At 50.3% G+C, this 25,454-nt stretch overlaps 1 protein-coding gene across 1 annotated transcript; it reads right to left on the minus strand.

Moving 5' to 3' along the window:
• Nucleotides 1–341: 341 nt before the first annotated feature.
• LOC145515849 (uncharacterized) lies at nucleotides 342–25,454 on the minus strand. The gene is made up of 9 exons (XM_081517263.1): nucleotides 25,284–25,454; nucleotides 25,037–25,045; nucleotides 24,224–24,915; nucleotides 12,788–12,871; nucleotides 4,765–4,885; nucleotides 1,964–2,023; nucleotides 1,497–1,576; nucleotides 504–679; nucleotides 342–414 (listed from the first exon to the last, which is right to left on the minus strand). The coding sequence occupies exons 1-8, from the start codon at nucleotides 25,452–25,454 to the stop codon at nucleotides 658–660; spliced, it is 1,239 nt and encodes a 412-aa protein (XP_081373389.1). The 3' UTR covers nucleotides 342–414; nucleotides 504–657.

The raw sequence follows: 25,454 nt of genomic DNA on the forward strand, positions 1-25,454 counted from the left end.
CTGGAGAAGGAAATGGCAACCCACTCCAGTACTCTTGCCTAAACAATCCCATGGACGGAGGATCCTGGTAGGCTACAGTTCATGGGGTCGCAAAGAGTCGGACACGGCTGAGCTCACCCATGTGAGCCCCAGGACAGAGCACAGGTTCTCTGGCCACAGAGGACGACCTCAAAAACAGTCCTTTCCATCCCTCCCTCCTCTGTCATGATGCGAGGTGTGTTTTCTCCAAGGAAAGCATTTCCTGAAGTTTTCTTTCAAATAGGAAATCACTGAGGCTGCTTATACACTGGGAAGCAAGAAATAGGACTGTACTAGCCTTTCAGGTCATTCTGGCGTTCTTCTCTTTTCCTTTCCAGTCCTTTTCGGTCATAATTCAACCTTCGCAGGCACACAATTCCACACTGCAAACTGTTTCTGTTTCCAAGAGAAAAAGAAAAAATTTAGACCTGGCCGCAGGCAAACATCTCTCAGCAGGCTAGTGAGAACTTCTTGCACCGACTGACCTGTGAAAACTATCAATCATTTTCAGTTGTCCACGAAGGGCTTTCTTGGTCAAGTGGTCCAGCATCCGCGCGTGCACAAGGCACTCCATGAAATAGCTACGGTTCTGCGGGAGGCCCAGACTGGGCAGCCACTTGTCGCCGATCCACTCATGTTTCACGTTCCTGTACGCAAGGGTCTGCATTCAATAATTAAGGATGGTTCATTGAGGAAAAAACGGAGGAGGCAACGGCAACCCACTCCAGTACTCTTGCCTGGAAAATCTTGGTGACAGGATGATTTGAGAGAACAGCACGGAAACATGAATATCACCATATGTAAAAGAGATGACCAGTGCAAGTTCGACGCATGAAGCGGGGCACTCAAAGCCGGTGCTCTGGGACAACCCAAGGGGTGGGGTGGGGAGGGAGGCGGGAGGGGGGTTCAGGATGGGGGACACATGTGCACCCATGGGTGATTCATGGCAAAAACCACCACCACACCATAAGGAAATTATCCTCCAATTAAAAGAAATTAAAAAGATACAACTGTTTCAATCAGTCAAAACTTTCCTCACACTTCCTACTTTTAACCCATGTAACAGACAGACAAGAGTTTTCTATAATCCCTACGGTGAGCAACAGTGAGGTGGCACGCAGTCTTTGACCACCTGACAAGCATCTCCTTGGCGAGCCCCCGGGCAGACACCGTCCGCAGTGCTGGGCTACAGCAGGCCGACAGGGACGCCCCCTGTCCTGGGACGCACGTGCCTTGGGGGGCGGGGGGGGGCAGAAAGCGAACAGGTGTGTGAGAGCGTTTCTGAGCCACGCTGCTGTGAGGGAGAGGAAGCGGACGGCACGGACTGCAGTGGGACGGGAGGAGGTGGTTGGCTTCAGATGGGGGGGAGGGGAGACCTTCAGACAAACGACTTTTGAGCTGAGACAGAAAGAGTCCACAGGAGCTGGCCTCCCGACCAAAATAACAGCAACAGTGACGACCCACAGCACCCACTTCACCTGCATTTCTGAGGCCGAACCAGGTGAGCCAGCTCGGCAAACCTCCACAGGGCAGCGCGCAGGCTCCGAGGAGCGCCGTTCTGAGGGAGTGAAGGAGCGGTGTGTTACCCGGAGGAGTCACAGACACCGGTCATCAACAGGACTTCAGATAAACAAAAGAGCTCTTTTCACTAATTTCTAATTTTAGAGAAAAGGCCATTTAAGTGTGCAACTACTTTTGAAATTTTAAGGTTTAATGGGACGAAATTATACAGAATTTTTTTAAAAACTCCCATTTTAATTCCCATCTCATCCAATAAATAATGAAGAACAACATTCTGAGAAGAAGTAAAACAACAGAGTCTACTTTATCCAACAGCATTTGCTTCCTTCTAACATTTTTACTTATCAAATACAAGAAAATTTCATACATTACTCAATACAGTGGATCAATAGACTTGTTTCAATAAGGAAAAATAAAAACCCACCTTTTTAATTTCCTTATAGAGTTCCAGCTGCAACCTCGGAAGATTGGAATCCATCAAAGCCTACAACAAAACACAAGAGATTTGTTCAGAGAAGATACATTCTACTTACTAGCAGTTCTAAGAGTGATGAAGGACAGGGAAGCCTGGCGTGCTGCAGTCCACGGGGCCGCAAAGAGTTGGACACGACTGAGCGACTGAACAACAACCACGAAGCAGTTCTAAAGGAATCTGAAGGGCAACTAAAACTTCAATGTTGATGCGAAGGAGAATATAATAGCAACTAAATTGAAAACCTGTTCATTAAGAAAGAAGTATATGTATGCAGGAAGTTACCAACTAGATACAGGTCATTCACCATAATATTTAAAAAAGGAAGGAAAAGAATATTCATTACAATCAAACACTACATAATATCAAAATTAAATGGTAGATAGTTCAAATTCACTCTAAAGCTCTTATATTCAATTCAAGTACATACTTGAATCATTTTTAGTCATTAAAGCACATTCTTTAACCATCGTTTTTAATGATGATCCAACATCAGCAATTCCCTGGAGTCTGCAGAGCAAGTGGGACAGGAGGTGGACACCCAAGGGCAGAGCCCTGATTCTGGCGTGGGAACACGCCGCTCCACGCAGAAGCCGCACCCTTCCCAAAGGTCTGGTCCGCCCGTGAGGCACACGTGCTCCCCACCTCAGGGCCCCAGTGACACACGAACCTGCTGGAACCACAGGCTCCTCAGAGCCCTGACCCTCTTGCTCGATTACAAGTCAAACCGAAATGGCCACACGGGCAACTTCAACCCAGGAATAATGGCAGATGGCAACCACCAGCAAGGACACAAAGTCCACGCTGGAGATGGCTTCCCAAGACGGAAAGATCTCTGGGCCCCGCTCTCAGCCATGAGAACCCTCTCCTCCGAACGGTACTGCCAATGGCTTGTCCACAAGAAGAGAGGGAAGATATAACCAAGCCTCCACAGAAAAGACCTCTTCCTTTCCTGTGATATAAGCACGTGACAGCTAGAAACCAAGCTGGTCTTAGCAAACCCACAGAGGCTCAGCGAGCTTGAAAATCAAAACACGGTCACATTCTGGGAGGTTCTGAATCATGCCTAGGATATTTTAAAATTCTAATTCTACTATTTCAGTTTGGACTACAGTCCCTCAAACAAGCACATCAAAACGGACAAGTATATAGTAAAACACGGCTTGGCCAGTAAAACTAGAAGGCATATCCAAGTTTTGTTTCACTTCATAAATGTTTTATAAACTAATGTCAAATGTATTTTATTACAGGAGAAAAGTAAACTTCAAAGCCGAGAAATAGCACTGAATGGGTGCTCACAGCCACAGGCGATGCTAATGCGCCACCTGAGCCCCCCCTGCTCCCGCCTCCACCTCCACACCGGGGTGGACACACAGCCGCCAGGTCCAGTCCGTGACAGCCCAACCTCTGCTCCTCACTGGCACCCCAGCACCTCCTCCTGGCTCACGGCCCCGCCTCTCTTCCCTGGACACTTAGCCTCCCTCATGGATTCTGGGCACAAAGTCTCTCTTCTGTCCAAGGCAGGATACAAGGCACCACCAGGATACTTCAACTACCAGGTTACAAATCCTCGAGAGCTCTTCCCTTTCTTCATTCTCTACCAAATAAAGTGCAAACCCCTTGAACTGATCCTCAACATCTCCCGTTCTCTGGTAGAGTCCCCCTCCTCTGTGAGTCTGCAAGCGTTAAGAAGGTCCTAAGGGACGTCCCTAGAGCACTCCTTGCTTCCACTGCACTGGGGCCCGGGTTCGATCCCTGGTGGGGGAAACCCAGATCCCACATGCCACACAGGGAGCCAAAAAAAGAGAAGGTCCTAAATCTTCTCGTTCACCTAACTGCCACCACCTCCGGGGAGCCTGCTCTGCCTCCCCACACAGAAATCACCTCCACCTCCAGACTGCAATGATGAGCTGCCAACATCTCCCAGAACTCAGAACTTACACCATGCGTTCAGGCATTTCTGAACCAACATGCTCCCCATCTGAGACTGTACATCATCCGAAGGCAGGAGCACACTGTCAGCTGAAACCCCAGGATGGCTGGGGATACAAACAAGGAGAGGGGCAGAATGAGAAAAACAAAGGCAGTTTTCCAAGATAGTAACAATTATGAAAGAACTTCATCTTCAATGGCAGCAGAAAACAGGAAAAGGGAAAAGTGGATTAAAGCTACACTGATCTTGGGTACAAACTCTGCACTGGGAAAGCCTGAGCAAAGAGGACCTGTGTCCCCCGCGCTCCTCACCTCACCTCCCACCCAGGTGGCTCTGGCTTCACCAACCTTTTCTGGGAACTCCTATCTCCCCAGTCACGTCACACCAACTCCAGCCAGAACTCCAGCCAAGCTACCAGAGAAGGCACGTCCTTACCTGTGAACAGTCCTGCCTGACCCAGGACTCGGGAGACGAAGACATCAACGGCGGATTCCACCGCCCGTCCCCTTGCCTTCTCGGGGCGTCTTGGTTTCTCGACAGAGTGACACTCGGTCCAAGAGCCCCCAGAGGTCACTGCCAGCGCCCATCCCTGACCTACGCCCCGCGCAGGCATGAGGGGAAACCCGTTCCCTCTGACTGGGCAGGTACAGCCAGTACCCTGGCAGACACTAGAGTCCCTCCAAACCACACACTATTCGATTAAAAAAGTGCAGACGACCTAAAGGACTTTGCTACTCAAAACAAAAGAACACCAAGTCACGGCTTCTTCCCTTAGCTCCAGTGATCGTATCTCAGAGAACACCGTCCAGAGGGTTCTTACTTTTATGACTTTGTTGAGGCATTCGTCAGCCACCATCCTGACATCTGACTCCGCGTCATCACTGCACAGCAGAAAAAGTTCCATAGCGATGCCCAGAAGTTTCTGGAATTCTGGAGAATTTCTAAATGAAAAGAGAAGAGAGACTGTCACAGCCCAGAGAACACACGATGATGAAACGCAGTTAGGTTTCTGGTATCCTGTGTGGGATTCTGGAAGAGAAAAAGGACGTTACATTTACGTTACAGGTAAAATTCATCTCAATAATATATTTCATTTAACCCAATGTATCCAAAATATTACTTCAACATGTAATCAACATGAAGAAATTACTGTGCTACGGAACAACCTCTTTTACAGCACATCTGAATTCAGACACAAAATTTTCATCAGAACTATTTTATTTGGGGGCTTCCGTGGTGGTCCAGTGGTGGGACACAGGCTCGCTCCCTGGTCTGCGAAGACTGGCAGGCTCCCACGTGCTGTGGGGACAGCTAAGCCCGGGCACAATACTGAGCCCGCACACCGCCATCAGAGCACCCCCCGCCTGCTGCAACTAGAGGAAGCCCGAGAAGGAGCGAAGACCCAGCACAGCCCAAAACAAGTCATTAGATAAACCTTTAAAAGAGAGAGAGGAGGGGAGACAGAAATACGTGTATAGAGATTCCATACAATTCACAGCTGAAAAAGCAGGCTGACTTGTAATTAGTAGATAACCGGGAACTCGGAAGCACAGCCTAGTGATTGCAGTCAGCAATACTGCATTTTAAACTTCAAAGTTGCTAAGAGACGAGCTCTTTAGTGCTCTCAACACACAAAAAGGAATGACAATGATACGACAGAGGTGCTGGCTAACACCAGGTTGCCGCAGTGCATTATACAAGGGAATCAAACCACCAGTGTTGTGGGCCCATTCTCTCTCAATTTTTAAAAAAGACAAAAAGTAGGTTTACATACTACTTCTAACCATGCTTTTAAGAAGCTCTCCAATAACGAAATCAAATACTGTTTTTAAATTTTAATTTAATAAAATAGATAGAGGACTTAGGGAGTCCCTGGTGCCTAGTGGTTAGCACTCTTGAGCTCTTGCTGCTGTGGCCCCAGGTTCGACCCCTGGCGGGGGAACACATTCTGTGAGCTGCACAGCACGCCCCAAAAACACAACAACAACGAGACACAGGGCTAGTCAGGCTATCTATTTCTGCTTGAGAGAGCTTTAGAAGTTGGTCTTTCAAGAAACTTCTCCATCGCACTTGCCTGATGCTACAGCCGACAGGAATCCGTCTGCCAGTGCAGGGGACATGGGTTTGATCCCTGGTCCACAAAGACCTCACATGCCACGGAGCAACTAAACCCGTACCCCACAGATGTTGAGCCTGTGCTCTAGAGCCTGACAGCCAAAACCACTGAAGCCCGTGGGCCTACAGCCTGTGCTCCACAGCGAGAGAAGCCACTGCAATGAGAGGCCTACCGATCGCAACGGAGAGCAGCCCCCGCCGGCTGCAACTACAGAAAGCCCGTGCGCAGCAACGAAGACCCAGCACCGCCAAACAGAATAAACAGTGCTTTTCGAAAAAGAAACGTGCCCATCATCTAAGTGGTTGAATTTACTGGCATAAAATTCATATTTCCTTGCTATCCTTTTAATATCTGTACAACCTACACTGACACCATTTCCCTTTTCCAGACATCAGAAACTTGTGACTTCACTTTTTCCTGATCAGTCTTATTCCTCTTACTGACCTTCTCAAAGAACACACTTTTCGTTTTATTGACTTTTCTATACACTTCTGTTTTGAATTTTACTGACTTTTGTTATTTTTAGTATGGCCATCCTTCTGCTCAATTTGGGTCTCATTTGCTTTTTAGTTTTCTAAGGTATACTGAGGTTACTGAAGGTCTCAGACCTTTCTTCTTTTAGAAAATAGACGTTTAATGCTATAAATGCCCCTTTAAAATGCTATAGCAGCATATTACAAGTTTTTTAATCCTTTCTTTTTATTTTCACTCAGTTCAAAATATTTTCAAATTTCCCTTTTGACTTCCTCTTTGACCCATGGGTCATGTGGAAATGTGCTATTTGATTTCCACATAGTGGGGGCTTTTCAAGACTGCCTTTCAGCAGTAGAGTCCCAGACACCTACACTGAGGTCGGAGAGCACGCTTTGTGTGACGTTCAGTGATTTACCTCCACAGACCCGCTTACGGCCCCGTCAGTCTTCCTTGGCACGTGTCCTGTGGGCACTCAAAAGGAAGGAGTCTTCTGCTCTCCTGCATGGAGCTTCTGTAAATGTCCATCAGCACACAGTGGGACAGTGTTTGCAGTTTTCTAGATCCAGATTTTAAGAATTTCTGAGAGGCCACTGACATCTGCCTGTAACTGTGGGGTTGTCTATTTCTCCTTGCAATTCCATCAGGTTTTGCTTCGTGTGTTTCTGAAGCTCTGGACTTAAGTACATACACATTTAGGGCTGTCATGCCCACTTGATGAACTGATGCCTTTACTGTTGTTATGAAATGATGATCCTATTCCAGGTCATGGCCTTGGATTAGAGACCCACTTCGATGATAACAGGGCTCCCCTGGTGGCTCAGCTGGTAAAGAATCCACCTGCAATGTGGGAGACCTAGGTTTGATCCCTGCGTTGGGAAGATCCCCTGGACAAGGGAAAGGCTACCCACTCCAATATTCTGGCCTGGAGAATCCCATGGACTGTATCGTCCATGGGGCCACAAAGAGTCAGACACAACTGAGCGACTTTCACTTCCACTTGATGGTAATATCAGCTTCCATCTGTTCAGGGCCAACATGGTGAACCTCTTTCCATTGTCTTCCTGTTAACCTATATGAATCTTTATATTTAAAATGGATTTCTCGTAGGCAGCAGAGACTGGGTCTTGCTTCTCATTTGATCTGAAAAATCTTTTGCATTTCATGTCATTATTGATATAACTAGGTTTATTTTTTATTTTTTGGCCTCAACGGGTCTCAGCGGCAACGCCCAGGCTCTTCACTGTGGCACTCAGGCTCAGCTGTCCTGCAACATGTGGGATCCCAGCTTCTCGACCAAGGATTGAACCCATGTCCCCTGCATTAGAAGGCGGATTCTTCATCACCAGACCACCAGAAAAGTCCCTAAAACTAGGTTTGAATCTGCCACTGTACTGCGACTTCCCTATTTGGTCCATATGCTCTTTATTGGCCCTCTTCCCTGCCTTCTTCTGGGTTAAATATTGTTTGGGTCAGCTTCAGTTATTTTTCTCACCGTTGCTCATGTTTTCCTGCTTCTTGGCATTCCTGACCATTTCTCATCAGATGCCAGACCTTATACCTTCTATCTTGTTGGGCGCTATACACTTCTGAATTCCGACATTCTTGAAGCTTGCCCTGGAATGCAACTGTGTTATTCTGAAGGACTAGGGCCGCCCTGGGCTCCACCTGCAGGCAGGATCAGAACAGCATCTCATCTAGGGCTGAAGTGAGTCACCCCTGCTGTGAAGGCAAACCCTTCTGAGCAGCTGACCCAAAGCGCCAGAAGGATGAGGTTCCCCCTCTGGCTGGTGAGAGGAGCTCTTCCCGCACTTGGAGTTTCAGCACCTGCTCCCTCCAGCCCCTTCAGGTGACTCTACCCGCAGCTCCAGGCCACTGTCTGCAGCAAGACTCAGCTGAGACCTGAGAGCCCTCGCGGGTCTCCAGGTCTCTCTGTGCAGCTTGTCCCTCTCTGATCTTCCCCTCACGGTCCCAGCCACCCTGCCTCCTGAGGCCATCAACTCTGTCCCAGCAACCATGGGCTCTCCCGGGTTTCCCTCCTCCCGTCCTCACTGGGAAACCCCCTCCAGGCAGTCATCTGGGGAAATCCTCAGGCTCATAGCATTAGCTTCCATTTTCCCAGAAATGCCTAATACCTGAGGCCTTGAAAACCACAGTTAATGCATTGTATCCATTATCAACTGCTTTGGGCAGGAAGGCAAACCCTGTCCTTGTCACTTATCTTGTTGTTCAGTCGCTCAGTCATGTCTGACTCTGTGACCCCATGGACTGCAGCACGCCAGGCTCCCCTGTCCTCCACTGTCTCCCAGAGTTTGCTCAAACTCATGTCCGTTGAGTCGGTGATGCTATCTAACCATCTGAGTCAGAAGCAAAAATCCTTCATAATTTTTTAATTTAATCTTTATCATATTATTATTATATCACCTAGTCACAGATCTAGAAATCATCTTTAATAAAGTTAACTAATATTCCTTTCCATAAATGTATCAAGTTCAATTCCCCTGTAGGTAAGTCATCAAGATTATTTTTCATCCTTTAACGGGATGACTAGCATTGCACCAGTATCACCAGACACTTTCCTAAGGATAAACTCCTGAAGCGAAATGGCCAAATCAAACAGGCCAAACTGCCTTTCATTTTTTTAAATATTTACTTATTTGCCTGCGCCGGGTCTTAGTTGCCGCACACGGGATCTAGTTCCCTGACCAGGAATCGAACCTGGGCCCCCTGCATCGGCAGCACAAAGTCTTAGCCCCTGGACCGTGAAATTCCCCAAGTTGCCTTTTAAAAAAGTTGCATCATCTCTGACAAAATCCTGAGTATTGCTTAATGTCTGTAAAGTTGACAGGTAAAAAAGAAATGTTCTCATTTTTGTTTTCGTCTCATTCCAGTGATTACTAGTAAATCTGAACATTTCTCCACAGGAAGCATGAAATAAGTGTTAGCTATTACGTCTACTGGCTCAGTTACATTTCTTCTTTTCCAAACTGCCCATTCATAGTTTTGCCTGTTTTCCTATTAGAAAGACAGCCTTTTTCTTAATGGTTTACAATTTCTCTCTAAAGAAGCTAGTAAACCTTTGATACATATACCATCAATACTTTCCCCAAGTTGCATTTAAGTTTCAGTTGCAAGTAGATTTTGACATACTGAACTATATTCTAGATTAAACACTTTCTTCCTTTATATTGTAAGCATTCCACAGACTAAGATTAAATGTTCTTTTTGTAGTAATGACTTCACTCTCTTACATTTAGGGAATTAATCTGGCATTTACGTTTGCCTGCAATATGAAGAATATTCCCCTACTCAACTGGTTCAATAATCCATCATTTCCACACTAATACAAGATGTTACCTTTATCGGAAATTCGTATCTGCACATACACACATACACTTTCCCACTTCCTATTCTGTACCTTCTTTAATGTCTAAGAGCTATTTTAATGTCATGAACACCAGGTCTCACCAATTACTGATGGTTTCAGATTTTGTTTGTTAAAACTGATGTATTTATTCTTGCAGATGAACAAGTTCAAAAATATCTCTACTAGAATTCTGATCAAGCTCATTTTAAATTTATGGATTAATTTAGAGAAAGTTTAACTTTATGATAAGGAACTGTTCCCACGTTGAAAAAGCAGGAAGTAGTCATCTGTCCCTTTCAGGGAAGTCCATACAGTCCTTCCATAGTTTCTGCATATCTCTTGTCAATTTCTTGAAATAGTATATGTTGGTGCTACTACGAATTGGATCTTGAAGCATTATATTTTCTAACAGATTTAAGCTAATATATGGGAATGGGAAATCTATAGATTCCTGTACACTTATTTTTACCCAATCACCTTATCAGGTCCACTTGCTTAGACGAGGGTGTTGAGGTCCTCCCAAAAGGAAACGAGTTACAAATGAATCCTCACCCTCCACTGGACAGAAAACATCCGAGTGCTGGGGAAAGAGGGCAGTGAGGTTATCTTCGTTCCTGTATTTCTAACAAATTTTCCGGGTGATTCTGATGTTCATGCGAATGTAGGAAGCAGCAGGACAGACCACCAAATTGAGAGCTGAAGTAGGCTGAGTCACAACACACCTCAAGGACTCGAGAAGCTGCCTAAAATAAGCCCCGAGAGATAAGATCAGTACCTGACAGAAGCTGAAGAACGTACCAGAGATCAGGTACATTAGAGGCGAGACCACAGGAAATGCCAGCCACGAAGACTTCCTAAATCATTACCTGTGTATAAAAGATCCACTGCAGCTCTACAACTCGACATTTCTGAAAAGTATGGAGAACATCTTAAAACAAACACGTTCTTTGATCTGATGCGACCAAAGACAACCTCTCTGGCTCCAAAACATATCCCATTCACCTGATCCTATGTAGAACAAGCACCGCAAAGACCATTAGCATTACTCCATAAAAACCGAACAGACACAGGAATGGAGAACCTATTAACAGCGATTACCATGATTTACGATGGCAAAGTGAACCACAAACCAGTCTTAACATATCTCAACGTACTTCCCAGGTGGCGCTAGTGGTCAAGAATCTGCCTGAATGCAGAAGACACAAGAGATGCAGGTTCAATTCCTGGGTGGGGAAGATCCACTGGAGGAGGGAAATGGCATCTACTCCAGTATTCCTGCCTGAAAAATTACATGGATAAGAGGAGCCTGGTGGGCTGCAGTCCATGGGGCTGCAAAGAGTCAAACGTGACTGAGCAATTCAACACACACTCACTCACACACGCACACACCCCCACACACAGGTGTGAATCTAAGCCAACAGTCCATCAAGTCCACTGGGAATTATCAAGAAACAAAGTAAGCGTAAGGCATGAAGCACTCAGAATGGAAAAGGTCTATTTTCTGGGTCCATAAGCTTTCGATGTGAGGTGTTCCTTCCTGAGACCTGGATGCTGGAAGTCTGATGAGCACAGCTGTGCTAAGGAAGCAGCAGGCCCCGGGGGTCCGCCAGGCATCTAACGTCCATTCACACAAGAGTCATGGCGGCTTGCAGGACAACGTGCGCCCCCACAGGATGGATTTCTGCCTCTCAGGAGCTCACGAGCACTTTCACGCAGCTCTCAACAGCGTCCCACGGGTGTCGCTCCTCCCACAAGAGCTCTGTACACTGAGTTTACGCATCAAAGACGAGGCCACAGGGACTCCAAGAAGTTGGCCTTGTCTGAAGCTGCCTGGCTTATTCGGAGCGGAGACAGAATTCAAACCTTCTCCCCTACTTTTACTTAGTACTGTTGTCTACAAGAGCATGCTAACTGAGAATTTTTGTATTCTTAGTTTCAGCACATATTCTCACTTGTCACTTCATTTCTTCCCACAATATTTCTACAAATTAGATAAAAACAGTAATCATACACTGTCTTTCAAAATGGCATTGAGTTCAACTAAAATGAAATAGTCTACATGAAATCACTTTGAAAGCATAAAATACAAGCGGCAAGTATAAAATACAAGTGGCAATGTGCCACGAAAAATAAATGAATCACCAAATTTCTGTCAGTACGAAAACCAAGGTGATTATTCTTAGAGGTTTTTCTAATAGATTACAAAGAGCCCTTCCCAACAGGAGAAGAACATGAATGATTTACTCCAAGAGAAAGTACTTACTCCAAGAGAAGTATTTCACACGTCCCATCCGAGGAACGGAGTTCAGAAACCATAAGCACATCTGTTTCCTACTCACTCATTTAGAGACAGGCTTAAAATAACTACCACCCACAGATACAAGGAACAGTACTCAGAAAGAGAGACAGACAGTAAAAAGCAAGGAGAATGAGGACAATCAGCAAAAAAGCGATACAAGAAGGTGCTGCCTGCTCACCCCACAGGAAAGCCTGAGCCAGGGAGGTGGGCCTCCGGTTAACGCCCATGAGCCCACCATCCCAAAGCTGTGATGAGCAGGGAGCACCCCCACAGGGCGGACAGGGCAGAGCGCAGAAGAAAAGCAACCACGAGATCCCAGTAATTGGGCAGGCTCTTGTTCCCACACCGCAATAAGGAAAATACAAACATGCTCTTCAGTTATCCAAACGGTTACAACGACATGGTGTAAGATTACAAGAAGGAAGCATTACTCATTACGGTGTCTGGAAATCCTCCATATCCACCGCCAGAAGGGGGAGGGGTCCCGTCAAGGTTTCAAAACAACTGGGGCGACGAAGAACATTCTAGCCCATTAAGGATGAAAACACAGAAGTGTTCTATTTTCACTGGAAAGTTCAAAGTGCAGTTACCTGAGAGACTGTGCCACTATGTTTTCACGTATTGTCAGACAATGATTCACACGGTCTTTCTTGGTGGCTGAGAGTTCTTTCTTTCTAAAAGGGGGAAAAAAAGAGTAAAGGAAGTTAGTGTTGTCCACTCCATCTATTTCTACGTGGCATTCATTCATTCATTCATTCAACACAGCTTCTTTGACTCCAAGGAGTAAAACCGTGCCGGGGCAGGGTGCTCTGAGGTCAGAGAGGTGGGGTGGGCCGAACCCCGGGTCCCCTCCAGGACTGGGCTCCACAGAAAACTCAGGGGGCGTCACTAACACGCCTGCCTTCTCTGCTGCAGAGAGAAGAAACTGCAGCGCCAACAGGGCTGGCCCAGGATCGCGTGGACAGAGGGAGCTTCAATTCAACGCAATAGTATAACACCTACTCTCCACAGCGGCCCCCTCGCAAAACCACACGGACTGACGAGTCAGCCCCACACAGGCCTCACACGATGAAGTATGACAGAATGTATTAACACAATGGTTAACTGCTCCTATATCTCTGAATGGCTACAAACAAGTACCCTGCCCAGAGCCTTTCTCAAAAGCCTCCTAGTGAGACTTTTCAGTCAAAATTTTAAAAAGGAGACAGACTGGTCAAGAAGATGAGATAAAAGGTGCCTGCTTCTCACCCAAACCTATGACTTCAGAGGTCTCTGAAGTAGGCACCGGAGAAATACAGAAGACAGGGATGATCCAAAGAGGAAGCGAAAAAGAATCAGGCTTGATGATTACATCCAAAAAAGGATCCGAGTGTCTGACAGCTACCAGGACACGGTACTCACTAGAAACAGTGAGACCAGAAGACTACTACGTTTTTGAGGGAATTCTATAAAGAGTACCAAAGAGATTAAAATACTAACTGACCAACACCTCCGTTTAATCCCTAATGCAACTGCAGGCCGGAGAAGGCAACGGCACCCCACTCCAGTACTCTTGCTTGGAAAATCCCATGGACGGAGGAGCCTGGTAGGCTCCAGTCCACGGGGTCGCTAAGAGTCGGACACGACTGAGCGACTTCACTTTCACGCACTAGAGAAGGAAATGGCAACCCACTCCAGTATTCTTGCCTGGAGAATCCCAGGGACGGCGGAGCCTGGTGGGCTGCCGTCTATGGGGTCGCACAGAGTCGGACACGACTGAAGCGACTCAGCAGCAGTAGCAGCAGCAGCAACTGCAGGCTCCAAAAAACTACATGTGAAGGAACAGACTCTTGCAATTGTGCAAACCAAGAAAGACACACCCTCAAAAGGCAGTTCAGACGTGGCCAGGGAAGAACATGGACAAGGAAGAGTCTCCCGAGCGGAAAGTCAGGGCCCGGGAGAAGGAAAGACAGGCCTGGATGAGAGGCCAAGTCCATGGTGTGCAGAGAGGGGCTCCCAGTCAGCAGCCAGTAAGTCTCTCACCACATGGACAGGTGACCATGTCCCCCACTGGTCTCCTTCCTAAAAGAGACTCGCTGATGAGCTGTGCTGTGGGCTGCTAGGCACCCACCAAAACACCGTGCTTCCCTTCTCAGACACGAGCTTCCTGCTGACAAGTCCCACAGCCCGGCTTCCCTGCAGCCAGGCACACACAAGTGACTGTTCACACAGATGAAACGGGAACACAGCAGCGAGCGGAGCTTCTGCCTGTGGCTTGCCCAGGGCACCACCCCCTCCTTTTAGCTTCCCCCAACTGGAACAGACGCTTCTAACACCCAGTTGCTGAACATACAGACAAAGACAACAAAAAGGCTGCAGGGTGACAGGATGGAAGGAGCCTGGGTCCTGAGTGGCAGGAGGAGGCAGAGGCCTTTCACCTCCCGCCCACCTGAGTCACTCACTTCAAAAGTGCTGGGATGGAAACAACCCAAATGTCTCAGTGGATGGATAAACAGCTGCCATGGAGTAACGGAATACTGCTTGGCAGTGAAAGAAGCAAACGACTGACACACACAAGGATGAATTTCAATGCATCCGCTTCAAGGTACACAGGGATGATTCCATTTATGCCACAGTCTTTACCTTTAAGGGAATGTAAAGTGGTCTGAAATTTACAGGGGCCTGGCAGGGGAGGAGTACACTAAAAGAGGTACCGATGAGTGAACTGGATTCAAAACTGGGAAAGGAGTACGTCAAGACTATATATTGTCACCCTGGTTATTTAACATCTATGCAGAGTACATCATCCGAAATGCCAAGCTGGATGAAGCACAAACTGGAATCAAGATGGCCAGGAAAAATATAAATAACCTCAGATATGCAGGTGACACCAACCTAACGGCAGAAAGTGAAGAGGAACTCAAGAGCCCCGTGATGAAGGTTAAAGAGGAGAGTGAAAAGCTGGCTTAAAACTCAACATTCAAAAAACTAAGATCACGGCATCCGCTCCCATCACTTCATGGCAAATAGATGGGGAAACAGTGGAAACAGTGACAGACTTTATTTTCTTGGGCTCCAAAATCACTGCAGATGGTGACTGCAGCCATGAAATTAAAAGACGCTTGCTCCTTGGAAGAAAAGCTATGAAAAACCTAGACAGCGTATTAAAAAGCAGAGACATTACTTTCCTGACAAAGGTCTATCTAGTCAAGGCTATGGTTTTTCCAGTAGGCAGGTATGGATGTGAGAGTTGGACTGTGAAGAAGGATGAGCGCCAAAGAACTGATGCTTCTCAACTGTGGTGCTGGAAAAGACTCTTGAGAGTCCCTTGGACCGCAAGGAGATCCAATCCATCAATCCTAAAGGAAATCAACTCTGAAGATTCATTGGAAGGACCGACGCTAAAGCTGCCTTTTCATACTGTTCATGGGTTCTCAAGGCAAGAACACTGAAGTGGTTTGCCCTTCCCTTCTCCAGAGGACCACGTTTTGTCAGAACTCTCCACCATGACCCGTCTGTCCTGGGTGGCCCTACACAGCATGACGCATAGCTCACTGAGTTACGACACGGCTCTGGTCCATGGGATCAGACTGGTTAGTTTTCTGCGACTGTGGTTTTCATTCTGTCTGCCCTCTGATGGAGAAGGATAAGAGGCTTATGGAAGCTTCCTGATGGGAGAGACTCAGGAAAGACTGGGGAAGACTGACGGCAGGAGGAGAAGGGGACAACAGAGGCTGAGATGTTTGGATGGCATCACCGACTCAACGGACATGAGTCTGAGTAAACTGCGAGTTGGTGATGGACAGGGAGGCCTGGCATGCTGCAGTCCATGGGGTTGCAAAGAGTGGGATACAACTGAGCAACTGAACTGAACTGATGCTGAAGCGCCAATACTTTGGCCACATGATGTGAAGAGCTGACTCTTAAGAAAAGACCCTGATGCTGAGAAAGATTGAAGGCAGGTGGAGAAAGGGGTGACAGAGGATGAGATGGTTGGATTGCACCAGACTCAATGGACATGAGTTTGAGCAAACAAACTCTGGGAGATTGTGAAGGACAGGGAAGCCCGGGGTGCTGCAGTCCATGGGGTTGCAATGAGTCAGACATGACTGAAGGAGTGAACAACAGCAACTATATAGATATATGTGTGTGTGTGTGTGTGTGTGTGTATGTATGTGTATATTAGACCTCAGTTTGAAACAGAAAGTACTCAGTTCAGTTCAGTCGCTCAGTCGTGTCCGACTCTCTGCGACCCCATGAATTGCAGCACGCCAGGCCTCTCTGTCCATCACCAACTCCCGGAGTCTACCCAAACCCATGTTCATCGAGTATGTGATGCCATCCAACCATCTCATCCTCTGTCGTCCCCTTCTCCTCCCGCCCCCAATCCTTCCCAGCATTAGGGTCTTTTCCAATGAGTCAACCCTTCGCATGAGGTGGCCAAAGTATTGGAGTTTCAGCTTCAACATCAAACCTTCCAATGAACACCCAGGATTGATCTCTTTTAGAATGGATTGATTGGATCTCCTTGCAGTCCAAGGGACTCTCAAGAGTCTTCTCCAACACCACAGTTCAAGGTGAAAAGACAGCCTTCAGAATGGGAGAAAATAATAGCAAATTAAGCAACAGACAAACAATTAATATCAAAAATATACAAGCAACTTCTGCAGCTGAATTCCCGAAAAATAAACGACCCAATCAAAAAATGGGCCAAAGAACTAAACAGACATTTCTTCAAAGAAGACATACAGATGGCTAACAAACACATGAAAAGATGCTCAACATCACTCATTATTAGAGAAATGCAAATCAAAACCACAATGAGGTATCATTTCACACCAGTCAGAATGGCTGCTATCCAAAAGTCTACAAGCAATAAATGCTGGAGAGGGTGTGGAGAAAAGGGAACCCTCTTACACTGTTGGTGGGAATGCAAACTAGTACAGCCACTATGGAGAACAGTGTGGAGATTCCTTAAAAAACTGGGAATAGAACTGCCATATGACCCAGCAATCCCACTGCTGGGCATATACACCGAGGAAACCAGAATTGAAAGAGACGCGTGTACCCCAATGTTCATCGCAGCACTGTTTACAATAGCCAGGACATGGAAGCAACCTAGATGTCCATCAGCAGACGAATGGATAAGGAAGCTGTGGTACATATACACAATGGAATATTACTCAGCCATTAAAAAAAATACATTTGAATCAGTTCTACTGAGATGGATGAAACTGGAGCCCATTATACAGAGTGAAGTAAGCCAGAAAGAAAAACAACAATACAGTATACTAATGCATATATATGGAATTTGAAAGATGGTAACGATAACCCTATATGCGAGACAGAATAAGAGACACAGATGCATGGAACAATTTTATGGACTCTGAGGGAGAAGGTGAGGGTGGGACGTTCTGGGAGAATAGCATTGAAACATGTATATTATCATATGTGAAACAGAACACCATTCCATGTTCGATGCATGAGACTAGGGCTCAGGGCCGGGGCAATGGGATGATCCACAAGGACGGGATGGGGAGGGAGGTGGGTGGGGGGTCCAGGAAGGGGAACACATGGAAGGGGAACACATGTAAACCCATGGCTGATTCATGTCAATGTATGGCAAAAACTATTACAATATTGTAAAGTAATCAGCCCCCAACTAAAATAAATAAATTTATAAATAAATAAATAAATAAATAAATAAATGAAAAAAATAAAATAAAATTTGAAAAAAAAAAAAAAAGCATCAATTCTGCGGCGCTCAGCGTTCTTCACCGTCCAACTCTCACATCCATACATGACCACTGGAAAAACCATAGCCTTGACTAGACGGACTTTTGTTGGCAAAGTAATGTCTCTGCTTTTAAACAGGCTATCTAGGTTGGCCATAACCGTCCTTCCAAGGAGTAAGCGTCTTTTAATTTCATGGCTGCAGTCACCATCAGCAGTGATTCTGGAGCCCAAAAAAGTAAAGTCTGACACTGTTTCCCCATCTATTTCCCATGGAGTGATGGGACCAGATGCCATGATCTTAGTTTTCTGAACGTTGAGTATTAAGCCAACTTTTTCACTCTCCTCCTTCACCTTCATCAAGAGGCTCTTTAGTTCTTCACTTTCTGCCATAAGACGGCTGCGACGGCTCGGCGCAGAAGCGAGGCGGCTGCGACGGCTCGGCGCAGAAGCGTGGCCGAGAGGAGCTAGGCCGGGCCGGGAGACGGGAGCCGGGGGCGGCAACCAAGAGGGGCTAGGCCGGGCCGGGGGCCGGGGCGGCGGCCGAGAAGGGCTAGGCTAGGCCGGGGACTGTGGGCCGGGGGCGGCGGCCGACAGGGGCTAGGCCGGGCCGGGGGCCGGGGCCCGGGTCCGGGGGCGGCGGCCGAGAGGGCCTAGACCGGGCCGGGGGCCGGAGGCCGGGGGCCGGGGGCGGCGGCCGACAGGGGCTAGGCCGGGGCCCGGGGGCCAGGGGCGGCGGCCGAGAGGGGCTAGGCCGGGCCGGGGGCCGGAGGCCGGGGGCCGGGGGCGGCGGCCGAGAGGGGATAGGCCGGGACGGGGGCCGGGGGCCGGGGGCCGTGGGCGGCGGCCGACAGGGGCTAGGCCGGGCCGGGGGCCGGGAGCGGCGGGCGACAGGGGCTAGGCCGGGGCCCGGGCGCCGGGGGCGGCGGCCGACAGGGGATAGGCCGGGCCGGGGCCCGGGGCGGCGGCCGACAGGGCTAGGCCGGGGCGGGGGCCGGGAGCGGCGGGCGACAGGGGCTAGGCCGGGGCCCGGGTGCGGGGGCGGCGGCCGAGAGGGCCTAGGCCGGGCCGGGGGCCGGGAGCGGCGGCCGACAGGGTCTAGGCCGGGCCGGGGGGCCGGGGGCGGCGGCCGACAAGGCTAGGGCGGGCCGGGGGCCGGGGGCCGGGGGCCGGGGGCGGCGGCCGACAGGGGCTAGGCCGGGCCGGGGGCCGACAGGGTCTAGGCCGGGCCGGGGGGCCGGGGGCGGCGGCCGACAGAGCTGGGCCGGGGGCGGCGGCCGACAGGGGATAGGCCGGGCCGGGGCCCGGGGCGGCGGCAGAGAGGGGCTAGGCCGGGCCGGGGGCCGGGGGCGGAGGCCGAGAGGGGCTAGGCCGGGCCGGGGGGCCAGGGGCGGCGGATGACAGGGTCTAGGCCGGGCCGGGGGGCCGGGGCCGGCGGCCGACAGGGCTAGGCCGGGCCGGGGTCCGGGGGCGGCGGCCGACATGGGCTAGGCCCGGCCGGGGGCCGGGAGCTGGGGGCGGCGGCCGACAGGGGCTAGGCCGGGCCGGGGGCCGGGGGCAGCGGCTGACAGGGCCTAGGCTGGGGGCGGGGGTTCGGGGGCGGCGGGCGAGAGGGGCTAGGCCAGGCTGGGGGCTGGGGCCGGCGGCGGCAAGAGGAATTACCCAAGGCCCAAGGTAAGACAAACCCAAATAAAAAGGTAAGTGTTGCGAGAGGGCATCAGAGGGCAGACACACTAAAACTAAAACTACAGAAAACTAGCTAATCTGATCACACGGACCACAGCCTTGTCTATCTCAATGAAACTAAGCCATGACGTGTGGGGCCACCCAAGACGGATGGGTCATGGTAGAGAGGTCTGACAGATTGTGGTCCACTGGAGAAGGGCATGGCAAACCACTTCAATATTCTTGCCTTGAGAACCCCATGAACAGTATGAAAAGGCAAAAGGATAGGACCCTGAAAGATGAACTCCCCAGGTCAGCAGGTGCCCAATATGCTAATGGAGATCAGTGGAGAAATAACTCCAGAAAGAATGATGAGATGGAGCCAAAGCAAAAACGATACCCAACTGTGGATGTGACTGGTGATAGATGCAAAGTCCGATGCTGTAAAGAGCAATATTGCATAGGAACCTGGAATGTTAGGTCCATGAATCAAGGCAAACTGGAAGTGGTCAAACAGGAGATGGCAAGAGTGAACGTTGACATTCTAGAAATCAGCGAACTAAGATGGACTGGAATGGGTGAATTTAACTCAGATGACCATTATATCTACTACTGTGGGCAAGAATCCCTTAGAAGAAATGGAGTAGCCATCATGGTCAACAAACGAGTCCGAAATGCAGTACTTGGATGCAATCTCAAAAAAGACAGAATGATCTCTGTTCGTTTCCAAGGCAAACCATTCAATATCACGGTAATCCAAGTCTATGCCCCGACCAGTAACGCCGAAGAAGCTGAAGTTGAACGGTTCTATGAAGACCTACAAGACCTTCTGGAACTAACACCCAAAAAAGATGTCCTTTTCCTTATAGGGGACTGGAATGCAAAAGTAGGAAGTCAAGAAACACCTGGCGTAACAGGCAAGTTTGGCCTTGGAGTACAGAATGAAGCAGGGCAAAGGCTAATCGAGTTTTGCCACGAGAACACACTGGTAATAGCAAACACCCTATTCCAACAACACAAGAGAAGACTCTACACGTGGACATCACCAGATGGTCAACACCGAAATCAGATTCATTATATTCTTTGCAGCCAAAGATGGAGAAGCTCTATACAGTCAGCAAAAACAAGACCAGGAGCAGACTGTGGCTCAGATCATGAACAGAAAGTACTATGAGAGTTTAAATGCTCTCTTCTTTGAGCCACCACATTCAAGTCTCGATTACAGCAGCTCACCTAGTTGAAGACCTTAAGTCATCAAGAAAATTAAAGAACACTGACCTCTCCCAACAAGCTAGGAGGCAAACGAACTCTCTTCTGTATGGTTCCCTTCCAAAGTGAAAACCCACAAAGGCCTTAAATGAGCTGCATTCACACACCCGGTCTCCCAGCTCTACAGGCAGTGACCCCTCTGTGGGCAGCCTCTTACCCTAGGGTCTAAAACAACTCCTGGGGGGATGGCCATCAGAAAAAGCTGACAAACACTGAATTGAGTGCACCTCGCTACCTAAGAGGGTCACAACAGAAAAGTGATCAATACAAATATAAGCTTTAAAAAGAACTGTCTCTCTCTCCTCGTATGTGGACTAGGCCACAAGAATACAGGTAACAAAAAATGATACCACTTTCTGAACCTGCTGCCTGATTTCCTTAAGACTCACATGTGCTGCACCCGAGGCCCCATGCTAGAATTTGAGCAAAATTTATGAAACAAGCAAGAAATCAAAGACCGAATACCAATTTCACCCATCAAAATAAAAGTACACTCCTGTGTTGTCTGCTTGGGTCTAGCTCCTCCTCTGAGCTCCCTGTGGGGATAGAGTGAAAGATATGTGTGTGTGTGTGTGTGTGTGTGTGGTGTCCGACTCTTTCCAACCCCATGGACTGTAGCTCACCAGGTTCCTTTGCCCACGGGGTTTTCCAGACAAGAATACTGGAGCGGACAGCCATCCCGTCTCCAGGGGAACTTCCTGACCCAGGGATCAAACCTGCATCTCCCTCTCTTGCATTGCAGGCAGATTCTTTCCTGCTGAGCCATTGGGGAAGCCTGCCCTATTCCCTCAGGGCTCCTGCCCCAGGCCCTGCCATGAGCCAGCACCACACTCTGGAAGGAACGGTTCCCACGGTTACTCTCCAGGGATGACAGACTCACTGAGAACAAGCGCGTGCCTCTCACGGGCACTCAGCCCAGCACCTACACTGGACAGGTGTTTCCCAGACAACAAAGGAGTGGGCAAGTGCTTGCCGTACAAGAGTAGGTTGAAAGTGAAAGAAAATGAAAGTCGCTCAGTCGTGCCTGACTCTTTGCAACCCCGTGGACTTAGTCCATGGAATTCTCCAGGCCAGAATACTGGAGTGGGTAGCCTTTCCCTTCTCCAGGGGATCTGCCCAACCCAGGGATCAAACCCAGGTCTCCCGCACTGCAGGCAGAGTCTACTGGCTGAGCCACAAGGGAAGACCAAAGGAGTAGGTTCAATACACAGTAAAACTGACTCAAAAGTCTTGAGTCAATCTTTCCAACAGGTTTCGGAAGATAAATGATAATTATGTTAACCTTGAGTTTCTAAAACCAAGAGATGGAAAGAGAAGTAGAAACAGCAAAGCTTAAAAAAAGAGAGACCCTGAAGAGCAGTCCCACACGACTGAGCTCAAGCAGCTTGTGGAGTCCGAGCTGCAGCCCTCAGGTGTGACCAAGACGTCAGTGACGGCCCGTCTGTGACCCTGACTGTCACAGCTTTACTGCCAGAAAGAGTGAGTACACGTCCCATCACGGTCAGCTACGAAGAAAGCGCATGGTTCAGATCTCTCTTCTAACTCATCCAAAGTCACTTCCCAGCAATCCACACCGATTTGAGGGGGAAAACATCTGCCCTGATTAAATTTTAGTCTTTTCTGCACTCAATAGGTAGCTCTAAAATCATAAAATTCTTCAGGTAGATGGACGGTCTTCAGTGGTGACTGATCTTATATTAAAATTCAAACAATAATGACTAGGTGGCGCTAGTGGTAAAGAATCCGCCTGTTAACCCAGGAGAAGCAACAGCTTTGGTTTCATCTCTGGGGAAAAAAGATCCCCTGGAGAAGGAAATGGCAACCCACTCCAGTACTCTTGCCTGGAGAATCCCAGGGACGGGGGAGCCTGGTGGGCGGCCGTCTCTGGGGTCGCACAGAGTCGGACACGACTGAAGCGACTTAGCAGTAGCAGCAGCAATGTATTCTTTATGCCAAGATGACAGACCAAGTGCTGGACAACAGACAGGGACGGCAGTTAAGACGTTCCTTCCCATCCAGAGCCTGCCTGGTGCTTCCTGTTTGTACACAAGATCCAAGAGACGCTGAGATGCGTCAACTTCTCTGACTTCTACCTCCACGGAGAAGCACTATGCTAAGTCTGGAATGGGTCATGGTTACAAGTTATTTGCTGCGGAGAAACGTCAAGTTGTTAAAAAAAGATTCTTTTTTCTCAAAGTATCCAAACAAGTTTTTCACCTTTTAGCAGAAAAAGCGCTTTACTGCTACATTTTCACAGATAAGCCAAAATGACTCCCCAAATACTCATTTCCTGATTAAACCTCAGGACACAGCAAGGAATCATATCAGAAACAAAGATGAAAACATTCCTGAAAATGAGTCCATCTTAACATTAAGGTGAACTTCTTAAAGGGGCGGCTTCCCAAAAACTGTCCTCATTAAATGCTGTCTTGTACAAATCCAGATGAGAAAGAAAACGCCCGCACATGAAAGAAAGGCCTGAACTGTAGCAGAGCACGCCCTGACCTCTGCGGAACACCCAAGACTTCAAGGAAAAGTACTTGGGCTCTGTAAGAAGGTGACATCAAATGGTCTCTCTTCTTCTGTTTCGAAAAGTTCCCTAGCACAAGCAACCGAGACCCCCTACTTCCGAACAGTACCAGGATGTCTGCCACAGGAGACTGTCCGCAGACACCCATCCAGGTTCTGGCCAGCGTGACTGCGATGCCCGTGAAATGGACATCACTCGCCCCGACGATTAACCTCTCCCTCAGCAAGATGTGATTTATTTCCAACTGCAGACAAGTAATAAACTTCAGCCCACTCTTCCCACTATTGAAGGCCGTTTTATTGTTTCTTGCGTGTTAGTAACAACCATCTGGGCTAAGTTCACACTACGGGGCGACCACCGCTCATTTAAGGGGCCTGCAGACCGCCTTGAACTGAGACAAGCCGGTCTCTTTCCAACACTTCAGTCTTCTGCCGCGACCCCCGAACTAAACGAAAAGCCCTGAGGCTACGGGAAGACAGGCCCGACTGACTCCCAGCCTGTTTAAAGGGGGCCCCGCCAGAGGCTCCCCATTGGAACGCGCGCGCTCCCCCGCCCTCCAGCCCGACGTCCCCGGGCATGAGGTCACCACTGTCCCCGCATCACTCGGGCTCCCAATTCCCGCCTCCTCGGGGAGCGTCCAGCGCCCGCGCGGCCCTGCTCCCCTCACAGCAGAAGAGTGGGGGCTGGACGCGGCCTCGGCTCGGCCGAGTCCTGCTCACAACGCAACCCCGGTTCCTCCCCAAACTGGGCAGCCGGGAGGGCAGAGGGCCGGGGCCGCCTCCGTGCCTCCGCGGGAGGCTGGCGAAGGCCGGGGAGGGCTGGGGCCGAGCTGCGGCGGGTCAGTACTCACGGTCGGTGCAGCGGCTCCTCGGCCACGGCCGGGCATAGCGGCGGCGGCGGCGGCGGCTGCTGCTGGAAGGACTTAAGGGACTCGAAGGCCTTCATCAGCGTTTCCAGGGTCGCCATGGCGGCCTGCGGCCCCGCGGGAACAACGCCCGGAGCCCTCGGGATGGCTCGCGGCTCCGCTCTGCAGCACGGCAATGAATGAGGTTCGGGCCGAGGGCAGGAACGGAACACAGGCGCCCGGCCATCTTGGGTCCGTCCCGGCAGCCCCCTCGGCCTTACGCCCCGCGACGCTCCGCCGTTGGGCGGGGCGGGGCCAGGCCGGCGGGATTGACAGCCGGAGGCGGCGGCCTCCGCAAAAGGCCAGACGCGGCGCCCGCCCGGCTCCACGCGTCCGCCGTCTCGCCTCCTGGAGCTGCCGAGGCCACAGACATCAGCGCGCTCCTCCCAGGAAAGAACGAGGTGGGCCGTGCGGAGGCGGGGGAGCGCGGCGAGGGGGCGGGGCGGGCGCGGAGGGGCTGGAGCGCGACGGCGTGACGGCGCGAGAAGGGGCGGGGCGCGGCGCGGAGGGGCCGGGGCGCGACGGCGCGGCGCGGCGCGGAGGGGCCGGGGCGCGACGGCGCGGCGCGGCGCGGAGGGGCCGGGGCGCGACGGCGCGGCGCGGCGCCAGTGAGCCTCCGGCTCGCTGGCGAAGAGGCACTAGGCGAGGAGCCCCCGAGTGACGCCCGCGGTTGGAAGGGCGGGCCGGCCACGGGCTCGGAGCCTGAGACCCCGCGGGGGAGCCTGCCCACTCAGCGTCCCGGGCGGAGGGAGAGCTCACGGGACAGCCCTGCAGAGAAGGGAGCGGGGAGTGGTGCGCCTCAGGCGGAGTCAGGGCACTCTCAGGTGGAGCCCAGGTGGGGTCCCCGAGACGAGCACATCCCTGGAGGGTCACTGCGCAGCCCGAGGAAGAACCAAGGGGCTTGGGGCTGGCACGGCTGGTCAGAACCTGCCTGGTCTGCGCCTGCTGTCGCGAGAGGCCGTGGCTGGCATAGCGAGCAGCAGCTTTGGCCCCAGAGGTCCCTCACCCGCATGACCGCTTGACCCAAGTGTGTCCCGCTCCTTGACCGAGGCCGGCTGCATGGGCGGGCCCGGGGCTCCAGAGCCTCAGCACCTGGAGGGGGGGCCCTGAGCAAGCCGAGGGGCGGCACGTGGGTGGCCCCCAGGAGAAGTCCCCGGTTCTGGGCCACAAGCCACAT

The sequence above is a fragment of the Giraffa tippelskirchi genome, chromosome 1 (genome assembly GCF_054371585.1).
Source record: "Giraffa tippelskirchi isolate mGirTip1 chromosome 1, T2T-mGirTip1v1.2.pri, whole genome shotgun sequence".
NCBI lineage: Eukaryota > Metazoa > Chordata > Mammalia > Artiodactyla > Giraffidae > Giraffa > Giraffa tippelskirchi.

Coding starts and splice junctions, on each gene's coding strand:
- LOC145515849 (XM_081517263.1), bottom strand. CDS start 25,454: ATGTGGCTTGTGGCCCAGAACCGGGGACTTCTCCTGGGGGCCACCCAC. Junction 12,872..24,223: donor GAGGAGCCGCTGCACCGACC/GTGAGTACTGAC, acceptor TCCCCCTTTTAG/AAAGAAAGAACTCTCAGCCA. Junction 4,886..12,787: donor ATAGTGGCACAGTCTCTCAG/GTAACTGCACTT, acceptor CTTTTCATTTAG/AAATTCTCCAGAATTCCAGA.